Raw genomic sequence first — 18,321 nt, 5'->3', positions numbered from 1 at the left:
ATGACAGCTGCAGGTTCTGAGCAGCTTTGTAAAATGTGGATCGTTACTAAGGTGCCTTAATATGAATTTAACAGCTTAACTTCTGGAGTCCAAGTTTTAAAAATGTTGGCGTAAATTTTATAGATGTTAAGGCCAAACTTTTCACACTTGGGAGCTTAAGCTTCCTCCTTAAGCTTCCATGTTTAGGCCTCTAAATAAGTGGCTTGGTTTTAGAAGTCCTGATTATCCATAGCTCCCATTGAAAGTTTTGGCTTAAATGATGTTGCATACCAACATCAGACAACAAGTGAGAGGTAAAGTATGACAGTCCAGATGTAATGACTCCTAGTTCTCTGCCCTAAGCTACTAGAGAATGCCTTCTCCCATAAAAGTTATACGTGTAAACCAAAAGTATACAATATTTTACCACAGAGAAACAGAAAATTAGTATAATTATGGTAAAATAGAAATGAGGGGAAAAGTTGATTTTGAAATAGCAAAGAATAGCTTGAAAGAAAAGCTCTTTTTGCACCATATTTCACAGACTTTTGCCTAAATTGCCTATCAGATTGCATAGAAATAGATTTGTACAAAGTTTTCTTTATTTACATTTTCTCTATTCTATAGCTTAGTCAGGAAGCCTTAAGAAAAGTAGCTCCTACAGAAGCCATCATTTAAGTGATCATGCTCTACAAGTGTGTTTACAAAGATAAAAACATTTTCTTTTACAAATAAAACAGATACAACGAAATGAAGACAACTGACAAGATGCGAAAGAGGGCAAATTTTGGGGCACTATCCGTGGTGCTGATTGTGTCTCTGGGGCTTCCACAAATCGCTTTTGCATGTCCACGCCCATGTGCCTGTTACGTTCCCACTGAAGTTCACTGCACATTTCGATCCTTGGCAGCAGTGCCAGCAAGAATCTCTAAACATGTGGAAAGAATCAATTTGGGGTTTGTATTGCAATTTTACTGAAGTGTTTTACATTTTCTGTGTATAATCCTATATAGCTCAGCACACATGCTGCAAGAAGAAAGTGTTATGTATCCTTGCTGAGAAGAATTGCAATTGTGGATGATTATTGATAACTGCTTGAGTTCAAAATGACATCAGAGTCACTGGTAACAAGGAAGTTTTGGTCAAGCCTAATTTTCCAAGTTCGGTTCCCATTTTTTTCAAACAAAACTTATTGTGATGGGAATTATTATTAAATGCTATACACATATTTTAATAGCATTTTATGAACATTGGTAGGAATGTCTGGAATAAGATGTATTTTAGAGAAATATTGCACCCAATAGGAAATTGATAACTGCACTGGTAGTAAACTGTTTTGCACAATAACTTTAGAACAATACTAGAAACCGGAAAAAGTCTATAATTTATGAGTGATAGTTTGGATGTTGATATAATTGCTCTACTGAAGTTGGAAAAAAAGGATCTCTTCCCATCTTAGACTAATTCTGTACATCAAATAATATTCATTTTAGAAGAGGACCTATTTTTATACTGCATCCTATTATAGTTTCGTAGCTTGTTTAGTCTTTCCACTGCCCATTCTGAAATCAATGGGACTGCTCACAGAATAATGTATAACTCCCACAATACAGAGGGGATGCCTAGTTAGGACAGCATTATTACTCCTTTTCATTGCTCCAGTGGTGCAAAAGGCTATAGAGTTGGCCCAGATCAGGTCTGTGATTATGTCAGACCATCTGCTATTACTATAATTTTTAATGGGCCCCATTTAGAAAATAAATTTTATGCACAAATAAATGGGAAATAAATCTTAAATTACATTAAACAGATATGGTACCCCAGGGAGTCATTTGAGTTGTTGTCTCAAAGCTGTAGCCAAACAACCTGAAATGAAGAGAGGTTGAATTCTGTCCTGCCATGTGTGCACTGCTCCAGTTGGCCCTAAAACTTTTGGTGAATCTTTGGTTGGAAAATGCAAAAATTATTGAACATTCACAGGAGTCATTATTAAATAAAATTATATCCAAAAATCTATGCTAAAAGAATAATATGGTTGCAAAGTCAAGCACTTAAAATTTAGGAAGTGCCAGACTTAAGGTTGCCTGTGAAAGGTTAATTTCCCCCCTTGTGCATATGCATTATTAGACAATCTTTAATTACATGATTTCACTGATTATTTTTTCCACTGAAAATTTACAAAATAATTCAGTCTGAGGCAAACATCTGACATGGAAAATTTCAGCCCAAACAGTTAAAGTCTGACAAGCATGTGAACAGCATTTTAGATGGAAATTTTTAAGCAACCTTATCTATAGACATCATTACTAGTTCTACCTATAACAACTGTGTGGAGGTCTTGCCCTAAAGATCTGCTCATGGAGGGCACCATCAATATGGGGGGTTCGCCTCCTAATATGGAAAAGGAATAGAGAATTGGACATCTCCATGGCAGCACTCCCAGCTTTCTTTCCCCAGACAAATGGCCCATTCTGCACTAGGTGGGGGAAAATCTTACCTCCCAGTCAGAATGGTTTAGTAGGAGTTCAGGTTTAGGCCCCTCTTTCAGGTTTTACCACAGGGAGGAGAGAGATTCTCTATTGTTTGGTTGGTTTACCCTTTATTTTGTGAATGAACTTAGTTCTCATGAGCCAGACATAGTAAAGACAAGCATTACTCAAGCTTTTATAAACAGTTCTGTCTTAGTCCTTATTTACAGTAATCTTGTTCTACTAATCTTTGGACTGTCTTAGTCATATATTTGAAATCATGATGCTAAGTGTATTGCTGTTGTTTTTAGAATTAGGTGAAAGTTTTTGGCTAAAACATTTTCAGCGAAAAATGAAGATTCAGCTACACCAATTCATTTTGTGAATTTCCGTCACTTTTGCCAATTTATTTCAATCGGGAAAAAAACGTTAAACAATCAAAACATTTAGTTTTGATATTTTCAGAACAAAATGGTTCGATTTTTTCAGCTTGAAATTACCGGTAATTTTCATTGAAAAAGTCCTTTAAGTTTATTTTTTTAAAATCCAATAAAAACATGTTAAAATGGTCAAAATTAAAATGACATGTTTTGATTTTGTTGAAACAAAACCTTAAATTAAACTTGAAACTATTTTTTTTCAATTGTAAGAATTGCCAGTGAACTGCAAAATCTGTTATTAGCACAGCTCTAGTTATTAATTATGATTTTTGGGCCAAATCCTCAGCTGACCTTCAGAAATTAGCATAGCTGTGCTGATTTAGACCAGCTGATTATCTGGACTACTGTTTTTCAGTGACAATGGTGTGCAGGCTTTTTGTTGTGCATAGATGGGAACTAGGATGAAAACACTAATGTTGTGTCTACACAGGGGTTTAATCTGAAGCTTTTTGATGCGGGTCAGGTAACTCACAGTACACAAGTTTCACCAATAGCATGCACAGACAATGCCTGCTCCATTTTCATTTCACATCAATGAACACACAGCTGCAGTTTGCTGCCAACTGAGGGTGTAGTGTTCTCCAAGGATATCCCATGGTCCTTTACTCCACTGCTGAGCAGCTTGCATTCTGGGATTATATTTGCTGTGAATTTGGAGATGTCAGATAGGTTCAGTTCTTTTTTTTAAAAAAAAGTCACGTTTCCAGTGTCTCTACCCTGTGCTTCCTTTCTGGGCTGATTTGTGCCATTTTCAAATTCCTGTTAGCCATATGGCCCCAACAATGCTCTGTGCTGCTATGGTGACATGTGAATATGCGCAGGCTGCTTGGGCTGTATTACAGCTCTCAGAGCTGGACAAATTCGGCATTAGACTTTGCCTGTCATATCAATGAGCTGCAGGACCAGGACAATATTTGATAGCAGTAGCAGCAGCTTCTCTGGCATCAGGAGGGAGGAGGAAGAACAGGAAGACGCCAAGCTGTTGGAACAAGAGGCCTGGTTCTGGATCACCTACACATCAATCAGTGCTGTCTCTGGGCTCGGGAAACCAGCATGGATTGGTGCGAGAGAATCGTTCTGCAGAGCCAGGATGACCAGCAATAGCTAGAGAACTTCAAAATGGGGAGAGCTACCTTTTTGGAGATCTGTAGAGACCTGACTCCAGAGATTCAGCAACAGTATATCAACAGTATATTCAGCAACATATATATAAAATGGGTCACTATTGCCATCTGGAAGCTGACCACCCCAGAAGGTTCTTGCTCTGTAGCCATCCAATTGGGCATAGGAAGATCAGCTGTTGGGGCCATTCTCCTAAAGGTCTCATATGGCTTTGATAAGGTACTGTCTAATTAGGTCATGAAACTGAGTAACACTCAGGAAATTATTGATGGCTTTGCATGCATGGGGTTCCCAAAGTGTATTGGGGCAATTGATGGAACTCATATGCCTATCATTCCCCACCCTCCAGGGCACAGAATGTACAAACAGAAAGGGGTATTTCTTCATAGTGCTCCAAGGACTGGTGGACCACTGCGGCAGGCTTCAGACAAAATTGCAGAGAGGGTCCATGATACTAAGGTCTTTCAGAACTCAGTACTGTTTAAACTATGGAGAAAGGACTGTTTGTCCCAGAAGCTTGGTGGCCATTAACGGTGTGGAGGTTTGTCGGGTTATTCACTGCAGAATGGTAGTTGAGTGTGCATCTGGCTGTTTGAAAGACGGATAGGACTGTTTATGGAATAGGTTGGAAACAGCAGAAAAAAAAATGTTCCAGCCATTCTAACAGCATGTTGTGTTTTGCACAATATTTATGAGAGCAAGAGAGGAAGCTTTACTGAAGGGTGGGAGGCTGAGGCGTGGAAACTTGCTTTGTGGTTTGAGCAGACCTCAGGGAGTTCCACAGAGTTCCACAAACGTGCTGGGGGCATGCTGTCAGGGATGCCTATTGTTCATATATTGAGCCTCCTGTCTGAACATGTTAGCCCATGGAGGGTGTGGGGATGCAGATTGTGGGTGGGTGGTTGAAGTGCCACATTCCTATGTGCTCTTGTAAAATCCTATGAATTATTTCAGCTTTATTTAAAGGATTTTTTGTGTTAAATGCAATCAAGAGTCTTGGATTTATTGTAAGCAGTTTTATTATGAAATAACAATAAACAACAATAGTTAAGTTTTAATGAAAACAATGGAATAATAATATCTTTGTATCTGGAAAAACATTTAACTTACCAAACTTCATAAATAACCAGCTATATACAAACCTTTAATTACTGCAGCAGTATAAACAAAACTCAAAGTGCTACAGTTTTGTGAAGGGCATAAAGTTAGGCACATGTATACGCTTTGTTTCTGGCTCTTCTTGTCCTCATCAGTTGTGGGTTGAGTGCTCGGGGTTCAAAAGAGCCAGAGTACAGGTGAAGTGGGTTTGGTGCCCAAAGGCTGAATCTAAGAGGTTTATGGGAGCCGCTTGGAGTACTGCTGATGGGATTCAGAGGTTAGGAGTTGCTGCTGGTCCCCATAGCCAGCATTGCCCAGGGGCAGAAGGACATGGCTGAGTCACAAATTATGGGACTGAGGCCTAGCATGACCATGTTTTGCAGGAGGGCATTCTGGCTCAGGACAGCGTCCATGAGTTGCCTCTGCACTTCTGTCTTTTTCCATGCTCTTCTTCGCCATAGTGATGCTGTTTTTGGCCACAGCCACTCTTTCCCTGGCAACTGTGACACTGTCCTTGGCTACTGCCAGGCTCTCCTAGGAAAGCTGCATGTATTTGTCCCATTGGGTCCTTGTGTACAGCCTCCACTTCTCAGCCAGCCTAGTTTTCCTTTCACTCTTCCATGTGTTCTGCAAATGTCTCATTCAGAGTCTTCCTTCCCTCCCTTCTCCTCCCCCCAGGCTGGCCAGTCTGTCAGCAGTACAGACCCTGTCATTGGTGGTCTGGCTGTTGCAGGTGCAGTGGCTACGGGAGCAGGAAGGAAAAAAACAGTTGCTTGTATCCCAGGCAAGTTATGATCTTCTTCTTTTTTTAAAAAGTATGTATATGTGACTTTACCTCCACTCTTTGGGGAACCTCAGAGAACATAGAGTGCATTTGGATTTCAGTCTACTGTAGCTGCATTCATCTGCTGGTAGGGGTCAGGTTGGGTGGTTTGAGCTATGTTACAGGTTTGTTTTTGCAGTTTTGTTGGTGCGCTGAAATGCTTCTGTGGCATCAGAGACAAAGTAAAAAGAGGCATGCAGGGGAGTGGTGCTGGATAGTAATCCCCTCTACATCCCCTTGAGGCTGTCCCTCCTGTCGCTGACTATGCTGAGGCAGGCGACTAGGCAGTTGAGAATGGTCTTACTCAGAAAAGCAGATGTTGCTGGTGTGTAATTTGCCGTGAAGTTATTCACCAGGATTGTTCCCCCAGAAGCTCTGCAGGAGTGGAAGGGGCTTGCAAGCTATACCCGGGGTCATGGGTGTGTGGCTATTTCTTATAATGTGCTAAACAAAATGGAGCGATTTCTCAGTCTTAAGTTCTGCTACATCTGCCCTGAAGACAAGGGAAAAGTGCAGAGAAAATTAAATAGGGTCCTGCAATGATTGCCAGCTAGAAAGCAGGGTAAAAGGCATTTGTACCTCATCAGGTAGTAGTATTGTTTGTGCCTTGACTGGGTATGCAATCTGCCCTCATACCTCATGGAAACTATGAAAACTAACCACATTTCTTTTCCTGTAAACCCTGTCTCAATAAACAGTTGAATTTTTGCACAATGAATGCTTTTGGTAGTCAAATCTGCTGAGGGGTAGAGGCAGGTGGGGGATGGGGAACATTTTGTGACTGTGCCATGCTGACAGGCACCATTTTGAATCAGTAAAAGAAGGGGGTAGGAGGAAGGCGGGGGGCTCCTAGCTCACATTCACCACCAATAATCAATAATAAATTGTAAAGATAGGTACTTACATGCTGAAATTCCCTCTGGGGGATCTGACTCTTTGGTCCCAGCCTGGGTTTCTGGTGGGGACTCAGGATCAGTTGATACAGGGCAGGAATCAGGGTCCACTGTAGCAGGGCAGGACTTAGGCTGGCTTTCCATCTGACCATCCTCAGGTTCCTGAATCCCCCAAAGATCCTGCCACATAGAGGGCAGCTCCTCTGCTGCTCATCCCCTGATGGGCTGAGCCAGCCATCCTAGACTGAGAGGGTAGGGAGTGCAGGAAGCAAGCTCAAATAGTTCTGGGATGGGTTGTGCTGTCACTGTGTAGAATCCTCTCCAGTTCATCAAAAAAATGCACAGGTTACATGTCTCCTGCCAGATGTCTCTTTTTATCCCTCCTTTCAGTGTAGTTTCTCCTGAGCTGCTTGTTCTTTATCTGGCACTGGTCATGCTCCCTCACAGAGATATGCTTTGCAATGTCCACAAAAAGGTCCTTATTCCTGTGGCCACAAGAGCTTCCCAAATCGATGCTTCTCCCCAGAAGGCGATGAGATCCAGGGGCTCAGCATGGCTCCAGGCAGCTGTGCAATGCATGTTGTGGGGCTTCTGACATGCTATTGTGATTGTATCACATAGGATCCACGAGCAAATGGGCAAAATCTGCCTCTGCACCACCTTTTAAAGGAGGGAAGGGAAGGGTCGTCCTGGAAACTTGACACCAGGGCTGGGAGAGCACACAAGTAAATGGAAAGAACAGTAACAGTGGACCTACAAAGCACTGTAGAATAGCTGTTGGCAATATGCAAAAAGCGGTGCACAGCAATTGTGTGAACACAAACAAAAGACAGAACTAATTACATTTAAAGTCAACCACTTTGTAGGAGGACTCCAGAGTTCCCGATAAACGCAGAGTTAGTGTGCACTGATGGGTTGCATCTTATGTAGGCAAATGCTTTCAAAACAGATTAATTTGATTAGATCTTGTTTAAAATGCCTATGTAGACAAGCCCTACACATGTGGTCTAATCCCAAAGCTCCAGGCCTATACCCTCACCTCATTTAAAACCTCTTAATTTTTAGATGAGAAGAGTGAGAGGCAGGATGCATGGGTAAAATCCTGGCCCTATTTAAATTAATGGCAAAACTCTCTTTGACTTCAATGGGATCAGGATTTCACGCCATGTATTTTAAAGACATACAAGCCAGCACTATTTCTTGGTTTCCCAGTTTTTGTCTTATCTCTGTTTCTGTCTTTTAGATGTAATACATCTCTCCTCTCCCTCCCCTCCGCCCACGCTTTTACTTGTATAGCCATGAGCACATCATTGGCCCTTAACAAATAGTAATTAAAACAAGACCCTATAGCCTGTTCTGTGATTTATAGCTGTGACTAAGGTGGGACTGAATGGAGTGTAAATCAGTTCTCCAGAACTGAGAACTGTGATTGGTCTACCTATTCTTTTTCTTTTAGAGCCCCATCCCCTTCTCTCAGTGAAGTTAGCAGGAGTAAGATCAGTTCCTTCATTTCTTGCATCCATATCCTGCAGCCTTTGTACAGGCACAATTCTCCTTTGTTTCATTAGAAGTTTTACCTATAGGATCAAGTATTTTGCTGCTACATTTCCTCCCCTCTCCTCTTCATTCCCTCAGACACCTAAAGTAACAAATAGAAATCACTGTAGTGCAATGAAGAATTTTATCTTAAAAATAGCTGATTACTTTAAGTCATGGTACAGACAGTATTTGAAACTACAGCTGTATTCTTTCAACTTGCATGCTTTTCTCTTGCATTGCTCTAATGCAGTAAAAATAGGAGGATTTCAGAATTTGTGTATATTTTGTGACTCGTAGAATGAAACTGTCTCTGATATGTTTCTTCTGCAGCAAATATTTGTTGCTAAAGGTAAAGTAACTGTAAGGTTTAACATAACTGTAAATATACCTAGGGTTCCAAGCATCAGTGCTTGGCTGTCTTTTACTTCGCATTTCTATTAATCTGACCTGGAAGGAGGGCTAAACTATGAGTTAATTATATTTTCAGATACTATAAAATTGGGATTTGCTGCAAATGCTAGTGAGGACAGAAAATTGAGACAGAGGTCTTGAACTTGATCCAGATTAACTGAAGTCAGTGGAAAGATTTTTTCAGTCTCAGCTGAGCAGGTCAGAAAACAGAATTTCCATGCTGTCAGAAATTCTGACATTTCAAAATTTGTTTTCATCCTAAATTGGGATTAAAGGTCAAAATCTTGAAATATTTCAGGGAACAGAAATTCCAAAATATTTTGATTCAGAAACATGGCTTAGAAATTTTTCATTCAAAAATTTCATCGTGTTTCCACAAAACCTTTAGAGTTCGACAAAGTAGCATTTTCCAATAGAAAACTGTTCCATCAATTTTTTTTGACCAGTTCTAGTCTTAATGGGAGTTGGATTTCCCCAATGTAGGTTAGAAACAGGGGAACAAATAGTCATAGGGAGGTTAATAACTGGAATACGGTAGTGTAAATAAGACCTAAGAATCAAAGTGGGCAGCACATTGGATATGAAGATACTGTACAACATGATGGCAAAAAACAGCCAATGTGCTTTTTGGCTACATGCACAAAAGTGTCATAGCATGGATCAGTGAGGCCCTCACCTTTTTCTACATGGCACAGGTGAGACCATGCCTGAAGTACTGTGTACATTTCTGAGTACATCAGAAAACGAAAACTTATTCAGAGAAGAGCAACAAAAATGATTATGAGGCTAGAGAGACTGATTTAAATGAATGACGTAAAGTGCTAAACATTATAAACCAGATGCTCAGCTAATATAATTTTGTGTAACTCTATTGTAGATAACAGAGTTATACCAATATTCACCAGCATCTTGACCAAGTGACAATCAAGGGGGCAGATATTTGATAATGGTTGTAGATATACCAAAGCTCTGGTAGCCATATCCAGTCAGTGGATAATAACTTCTTATTTCCTACCCTTTGAGAGGAGTTGGTACAGCTGCCTTTTACCACCCGAGGGTTCCTATGCACAAAGACAATCCTCTGGGAGACATTTAAGTCAGAGTTATGACTGTTTGTGCTACTGAAGCAGCAGAAATTGATCAAAGAGTACTAGAGAATCATGTTCATTGTTTCCTAAACTGCTTACTGAATTGTGAAAGAGGTACATGAATCAGCTAAAGGGTTCTAATCTTTCTGATGGCTGAATTATTCCCTGCAAAGAGGATTCTTTAAGTATGTCTTTCCACCATGTATAGGAGCTCATAAAATGGGCCACATTGACCTACAGGGTTTGATTGTTTTGTGCTGCTCTGGTGAAGCAAAGTAGTCATAAACCCAACTGAACCTGATGATTTAGAGGGGTTTACTGTGGTTTGGCATTGTAAGTTTGACACCAGTGAATCTGACTACATATTTTTTTAAAAAAATGAATTATGATCCTGATTCTGCACCTGTTATGTTGGGTTTATGACATTTAACTCTGAAATACAATGGTGTAAAAATTACATAAGGGATTGGAGAACGAGGCCCAGTAACTCCATTTATTCTGGTGTGCCTGTCTCCCTCCAAACAGAATATTTATTTTAGTTTCAGCTTGCTGTTCTTTCCATCTGATGGTATGTATTCATTTAGAATAGAAAAAGGTCAGCCACATATATGTCACCTCTCAATTACAGTATTTTCCACCTCCCTTTAATTTCTTTGAGTTAGACTCCTAGATATTCATTCCAAGTTGAGAATGACTATGTGCATATTTAAGGTAAATATGAACTTCCCCTCTTTCCACGTCTGTCTTTTCTCCTCTTCTGTCTGTGTCTAACCCTGCCATTCTCTCTGTCTCTCCTCTCCTTTTCCCATGTAATTTCACTCCTTTTTTTGTTCTTTCTTGTCTTTCTTATTATTACTATTATTTTGTACTTTAGAAGCAGTGGAAATGTAGAGCCATATTCCTATGTAGATGTTCTTTACCTCTCACACTAGCTACGGAGAGAAAATTATCTCATAATCTTACTCAGTTTTACTGCACTCAACAAGAATAATATAAATCAAATCTAGTTGTGCAGACATAAAATATTTCTTTTCTTCTTTTCTCAGTGTCACTAATGGCAAGTTTCCTTGCTCCCAATAAAGGCAAGGAGGATTTGGCAGAATTTCTACAGTTACAGTCATAGTGACACTGAAGGTTGGACTGTTGCTGGGGACCTGTCAGGGTTCCCTCCCCACTCTGAACTCTAGGGTACAGATGTGGGGACCCGCATGAAAGACCCCCTAAGCTTATTTCTACTAGCTTAGGTTAAAAATTCCCCAAGGCACAAATCCTTCCTTGTCCTTGGATGGGTACTGCTGCCACCACCAAGTGAGTTAGGCAAAGATTCAGGAAAAGGACCACTTGGAGTTCCTGTTTCCCTCAAATATCCTCCCAAGCCCCTTCACCCCCTTTCCTGGGAAGGCTTGAGAATAATCTACCAACCAAATAGGTAAACCAGATGAAAACAGACCAGACTCTTGTGTTCTTAGGACACTTAAAACCCCAATCAGATTCTTAAAAACAGAACTTTATTATAAAGAAAAAAGTAAAAGAAGCACCTCTGTAAAATCAGGATGGAAGGTGACTTTACGGGGTAAACAGATTCAAAACACAGAGGATTCCCCTCTAGCCAAACTTTAAAGTTACAAAAACAGGGATAAACCTCCCTCTTAGCACAGGGAAAATTCACAAGCTAAAACAAAAGATAAACTAATGCGTTCTCTTGCTATACTTACAATTTTTGTAATCCTAGACCTTATTTCAGGCAGGGTTTTAAGAGATGGTTTTTCCTGCCCCGGTCCCTTTCTGGCTCCGTGAGAACACAAAGAAAAACCTCCCTCCCGTCCCCCACAGATTTGAAAGTATCTTCTCCCCTTATTGGTCCTTTTGGTCAGGTGCCAACCAGGTTATCTGAGCTTCTTAACCCTTTACAGGTAAAGGAGGGATTTTATGCTACCCTTAGCTGTATGTTTATGACAGAACTCCTTAATGAACTTCCTAAACCTCTTAGATCTTCCATAATCTGTAATAACTTCCTTCTTTCCAGCCTTTCTGATTATTTCTCCCTCTTCAACCTGTCCAATATCCTGCAAATAAACATTTTTTCCACTACTCTGACTACATCGCTCCTGTTTCTACTGCTTCCCTCCACGGCCTCTCTCACTCACTCACACACTTTTGCATCAACTCTGAACACCTAATTCTTATTTTCAAGGTGCCACACGAGTCTGACTCAATCTATATCTCACCTTTGTCTCTACCTACTCCCCACAATGTGATCTGTGCTCTGTCAACTCTTCTCACCTTGATACTTTTCCCTTTTCTCTCATGACTTTCTACCTTTTTCTTATGCCCAGAATGACCTTCCAATTTAACTGTCAGTGTGGGGCATTGTGGGATGGCTTCTGAAAGGCAGCAGCAGTCAATGTAAGCAACACAGTGTCTACACTGACACTGTGTCAACCTAACTATATCAACCCAATTCAATTGGTATAGTAGGTGAGTTACATCAGTAGGAGGTACGTTTTGGTTTAGAATAATCTGTATTGTAGACCAGGCCTTATTCTCAAATGCAATTGTGTGGACTTTCAAGATGTATGCACAACATATAGTCCCAATCTCTGTATTTGTTCAATTCTCATCCCTTTCCTTCTCCTTCCTTCTCAGTATTTCCTGTGTTTGTCCAATTTAGATTTTAAGTTCTCCAGAGCAAGGATCATGTCTTTTTATTTCTATAAACTTCCATGTAAAACCCTGTTGCTAGATAAATGTTTATTAATAATCATCATCATCGTAATAATATAATATCTATCTGCTTATTGTAATGGCATTTTCTATTAACAACTGTTAAAAGCACACTGAGCTAATTTTTTCACCATTGGCCATGAAATTGAGCTTGCAGACAGTGCACCCATTAAAACAGTGAATTGCACATGCAGAGTACATATGTACAAGCACAAAATAGTTAAGCAAAAGGGTACTTGGGTATACAAATATACATTTGTGTAAGCAGTTATTTGTTTTATGCTCACAGAATGTGTTTCTCTTGCATTATTAGCTATTTGTGAACACACTTTTTGTGAGCAACACTCAGGCACTCCTGGTTGAAAATTTGGCTCTGTAGATCAAGAATACATTTTTTCAAAACCACTTATGTGAGTTATGAGGCCAAAGATCCATTTTCAAAAGCATTTTAGGTACTTGAGTCATATTTTTAATCTGGACATTGATTTCAGTGGCAGTTAGGCACCTCAGTTTCTTTAGGTGCTTTTGAAAATCCCACATACACACCTATCTGCATCTTTAGGCACCTAAACACCTTTAAAAGTCAAGCCCTAAATCACTGCTGAAAATGGGACGTAGGTTTATAATCCATTTAGTCGCTTTTGAAAACATTAACCCAGCAGATGAGTTTTTCATATAAAAGTGACTTATTTAATGATGGTAGCATTACAATGGTCTTTGCTGTGCTTTAAAGTTAGCTTTTCATTAGTGCAAATAGTGTTTGTGCTCTGGAGTAAAGTATTATTATGCATGTTTGCTGTTGCATTTGTTTTCAGACTGGAAAGTTTTCTTGATAAGTATCATGAAAACAATAGATTTAGGAAGAAAACATTATTTTCCAAATGGAAATGGATGATTTTGAAATCAAGAAATAGAAGGTACAAAACAGATCTTTTGCCACCTATAAAAGGACTAAAAATGTCTTTTTAAAAAAGCCTGAAATCTTTAGAAAAAAGAATGAGGAGTACTTGTGGCACCTTAGAGACTAACAGATTTATTTGGGCAAATAAATGTGTTAGTCTGTAGCGTGCCACAAGTACTCCTCGTTCTTTTTGTTGATACAAACTAAAATGGCTACCACTCTGAACTCTGAAACCTGAAATCTTTAGCAAATTTATCAAGACCATACATCTCAGTATCTAAATGTATCTCCTCCATGCTCCTGATATTCTGCTTTTCCTGAAAAATAATGCATTACAGCATTAGAAAGCATGAAAAATCCAATTTTAAAACTTGGGTGTCTAATTTAGAGTTCCCGGTGCTCAGGTCAGCACTGGATATTCCTGCATTTGGGTGCCCAAATGCAGAATTGGGCATCCTAATTTAAGGACCCAAGTTGGCAAATGGAACCTGACATGTCAGTTCAAAAAGCTGAAATGAGTTGTTTTCAAATAGCAAATTCTGTCTCCCTTACTCCTTAAAAGAAAGCTCAAATAATACTCATCTTCCAGTTGCAGAATCTGGATTTTATGTCAGTAGTAAAATATCCAGTAACACCTGGTAACAGCAGGGCAAGCAGCTGAGCTAGTAACTGTGGTTTTCCGATTCAGGAACTGCTTGGCAAATGTCTATTTTCAAATAGTCCTCTTCACAAAGCTTCATTCATTTATTGTTAGTTGCTTTGTTGGCAACCCTGCTATTGGCAACACTGCAGTAGTTTGCCAGTCTCCATACTATCATAGACTGGCAACATGCCATTAACTAATACCATTCCCATAATGAGAACTCCATGGAAAAATATACTAACTGACATCTCTTAGAATTTAAACTCCCATTTCCTTTTACTTTAAATTATGGCTAAACTCGCACAAATTGAGTTAAAAAAACATAATGTAAATATGGGCTAAGTACACATGGCCTTATAAAAATGTTTATTGAAACATTTGGTCCTTTAACTGCACATTTTAGGATGCATCCAATGTTTCCTAGAAAGTCAAGTTCTATTAATTTAGCCTTAGCAATCCATGAGAGACTGTCATGCATGAAATATAATTGAATATGTTGTGGTTTTTCCCCCAGGTTTAATAGCATACAGTCCATATCTGAAAACTCATTTGCAGGACTTACAAAACTGGAATTGCTCATGATTCATGGAAATGACATCCAAACTATACCCAATGGGGCTTTAAAAGATCTCATGGCTCTACAGGTAATACTAAGGTGTTTCTAAATATAATAAATTACAAATTACACAATGATAAAAGACTGAAATAAGTTGGTTTCTTTAATGCTTTGTTTATTGTCCAACAGATTATCCATTTTTGTTCCAAATATATTGAAAGATTTTGAATTACAATAATATCATGAGTAATAATGTCCATTAATGGCTGATGTTATTCTGTTACTCTGCTCTCTGTTTCACTATTAGGTATTTCTTTTTTAGGTATTCAAAATTAGCTACAACAAGCTGAAAGTTCTAACAGGCCAAACTCTCCAAGGACTTTCAAGCTTAATGAGACTGCACATGGACCACAACAGAATTGAATTCATCCACCCGAATGCTTTTAATGGGTTAACTTCTCTGAGATTGCTCCATTTGGAAGGAAACTTACTCCAGCAGCTTCATCCCAACACATTTTCAACATTTTCATTCCTTGATTATTTCAGACTGTCAACAGTAAAACACCTCTATCTGTCTGAAAATATTATTAGGACACTGCCTGCAGGGATGTTTCAAGGAATGCCACTCCTGGAGAATCTTTACCTTCATGGGAATCCCTGGTCCTGTGACTGCAGCTTGAAATGGCTCCTGGAATGGGATAAGAAGTCTGGAGGTGAGAAAAGATAAATGATTATTCTATTCATTATAGTGACAACATTCCAGTAATATGCCCTTCTTCTGCTGGGTACATGAAACCATTGGTTTTGCTCTTGGCTGTTCTGCTTATATATTGTGACTTCCCTAAGGACTGCTCTATTTTTTCCACTATCTCACAAACAAGAAACATTTCAAAAAGTAACATGATGGAAAAGTAATTATAAATATCAGGCAAACATTCTGTATTTATACAGGAGGGAAACATGGTCACAACTGATTTAAAAAGCATGATTTCTAAAAATTGTAATTGGAATAAAAAGGTGGTAGAGCACACTATATTAATGGAGAAATAAGCACTATCCATGGTACAAGAGCCAAGAAGCTGACTTTGTTGCAATGAATTCAGCTGCAGTTAACACAGAGAAAATTAAAGGCCATTTCCAAGAATGGATTGGGAGGACAGTCACACCCAGGCAAACCTCATCTCAGGGAAGAAGAAAAGAAGACCAGAAGTTGGAAGTCTTTTGAGGAAGATCAAGAAGGGTGCAGCACTGGGAAGGGTCAGCCAGGTCAGGGACTCTCATAAGTGTGGGACTGGAGTTATACCAGCCTGAAAAAGAACAGGTAGAGGACTCATAAGAGACTGCAAGAGTTGCTGTAGCTGATAGGGCATCAAGAAGGGACTGTTTTCCTCAGGAAGGTTGATGAAACTGAAGAGATTTGGGCAGGGTTAGTGACAAGGTATGAGGGCTGCTATCATGGAAGTGAATCAAAAGATTTATAGCACTTGGGAGCAGGTTGAGCAGATGTAATCAATCATAACAGATTCTGATTTCCTCATACCATGTGTGTAGCTTATAGCACTTTGTTGGGGGTCACATTCTTACAGATCTTTGTGTTGTAGAACTTTATTTTGGACTTGTGAGGGAGGGATACCTAACAGGACTAAAATAATTTTAAGCATTTACCTTTAGCTTTGTATTTAGATAGTTTGTCTTCTAATAGTCTGATAAATTGTCCTTAACACACATCAGTAGATGTGTCAAATTATTTTAAATTGTCCCATTTCGCCTTATAGATATTAACTTTCCTCTACACATGCACTAATTTAGGCTCAACCACTGTGTTAAGCACTGTTTTCTTACACAGTAATAGGTTGCCACGGTTTTTATTGGATTAGTTTTGTTTTCTAAACCAGCATGCTAGTGCTGGGAATTACTTTTGGATGTAGTAAGAAAATCATTGTTGTGATTGTCAAATAGATGTACCTTTTATGTTCAGTTATTTTTATACAAATCCTTCACTGACTTCATTAGAAGTTGTGTACATGCCAGTGCATAAATATTGTTAAAGTGGTCATTTGAAATTTGAGGGTGCTTCCTTTTTGCTGAATAAACTCTGAGGCTGAAGGTGCTTTATTTGTTTTTAAAATATCACAATTAATAGTCTAGTTTAATTAAATACTCCACATTTGAATGGGGAGTGGGGGAGAGCCTTACATAAAACGGCTGTCAAACTGACAATCAATTGTTTAAATAAAAAAAGTTTTAAAACTCTTGCCCCTTCCCTCTCTAATCCTATTGTCATCCTTTCTTTTCCTTCCTCATTTCACCCCTGTTTCATTCACCCACCCCTGCTCCCTCACTGGAAGTCAGCATGACTCTTGTACCCAGAATAATTGCAATATATTTTGTTTACATTGAGTTTCCAAATGGAATTTGGAGGAGGCAGCTGGGATTCTACTAACCAAAATAATGTGAATACAAGTATATAGCAGAGGACAAGGGTCTTGCTAGCCTGTATGGAGGGAAGGATCCTGGCAGGCAATAGGATTTCCCTTTCATAACTTCAACAGCCCCATTTTCTTTTCTGTTTGGTATTTTTTTTCCTTTTTCTTCATGTAAATTGTGAAGATTGTTAGCTTCTGCTGAAGGAAGGGAAAAGCTGATAAAGCCATTTTTGCTGCTGGCAAATAGCTTGAAAGTACACGAATCAGTCAGAGCAAAGGGATTATGGCAGACAGAGTAAAAAGGTTTGCATAAATCCAGTATTATTATTGAGGAATAAGCATAAAATGTTTATGTAGAACAAAAACCCCAAGCCCTCACAGTGTGGGGAAGTGCATAAATTGAAAAAGTGTTGTTTCCCCTCAATAATTATGTATACCATTTTACTCTGCATCCCTGACAATTCCATTTCAGCCTAATTATAAATAATCTGCTGGAACATTTGATGAATGAAGAATGTGTGCTACATTCCTCAAGTAAACTCTACAAATATATTTTTTTTAAAGTTTGTGACTGAAGACCTTTGCATGACTTGCAAAAAGCATTTTGAACTTGTTTTAAGTATGCCACTTGTAAACCTAATAAAGTTGCTGTAAACACGTAATAACCAAGTAACCATTCAACTATGTTGGATATTTTCCACAATTTGGCCTTGACTGTTTGTAACAGTCACATAAATCACAATGATAATGTTGAAAGCTTTGTGTAAGCTTGCTACAGATGTTCACCATATCCATTTGTATGCTCCCATTTTTGTCATCAAGTTACAAGATAAAAGAATCTAATTTCATAGTTACCATGCTGTAATGAATGTTTACATAATACTGGAAACATGAAACTCCAAACCTTACAAAATCTTCTTTTTCGAATTGTTGTTGTTCCATAGACTTAAGTAAATAAGTACTTAGGCACAGCTTATCTGCACTGCTTAAGCAAATGTCCATTTGCTTGTGTGAAAAGGTGTGCATGCTCATGTTGTGGGCACAGCACAAACACAGACATGAAAAATTGACTTGTACTATATAGGTAACATTTAAAAAAGTGGCCTTAGATTCCTCGATAACTGGGTGCCCAACTTGAGAGAGAGGGGTCTGATTTTTCAGAGGCTTGGAGCATTCAAACTTCCCATTAAAGTCAATGAGAGCCATGGTT

At 39.0% G+C, this 18,321-nt stretch overlaps 1 protein-coding gene across 1 annotated transcript in view; it reads left to right on the top strand.

The window, feature by feature from the left end:
* Positions 1-729: 729 nt before the first annotated feature.
* The window catches only part of MXRA5 (matrix remodeling associated 5), a 29,795-nt gene continuing 12,203 nt past the window's right edge, over positions 730-18,321 (top strand). Inside the window, exons 1-3 of the mRNA XM_077807151.1 lie at positions 730-935; positions 14,644-14,773; positions 15,008-15,398. Of these exons, the coding sequence (XP_077663277.1) occupies positions 730-935; positions 14,644-14,773; positions 15,008-15,398 (727 nt within the window). The remainder of the gene's footprint in view (positions 936-14,643; positions 14,774-15,007; positions 15,399-18,321) is intronic.

The sequence above is a fragment of the Eretmochelys imbricata genome, chromosome 1 (genome assembly GCF_965152235.1).
Source record: "Eretmochelys imbricata isolate rEreImb1 chromosome 1, rEreImb1.hap1, whole genome shotgun sequence".
NCBI lineage: Eukaryota > Metazoa > Chordata > Testudines > Cheloniidae > Eretmochelys > Eretmochelys imbricata.
This window is presented reverse-complemented; position numbering and strand designations above follow the sequence as displayed.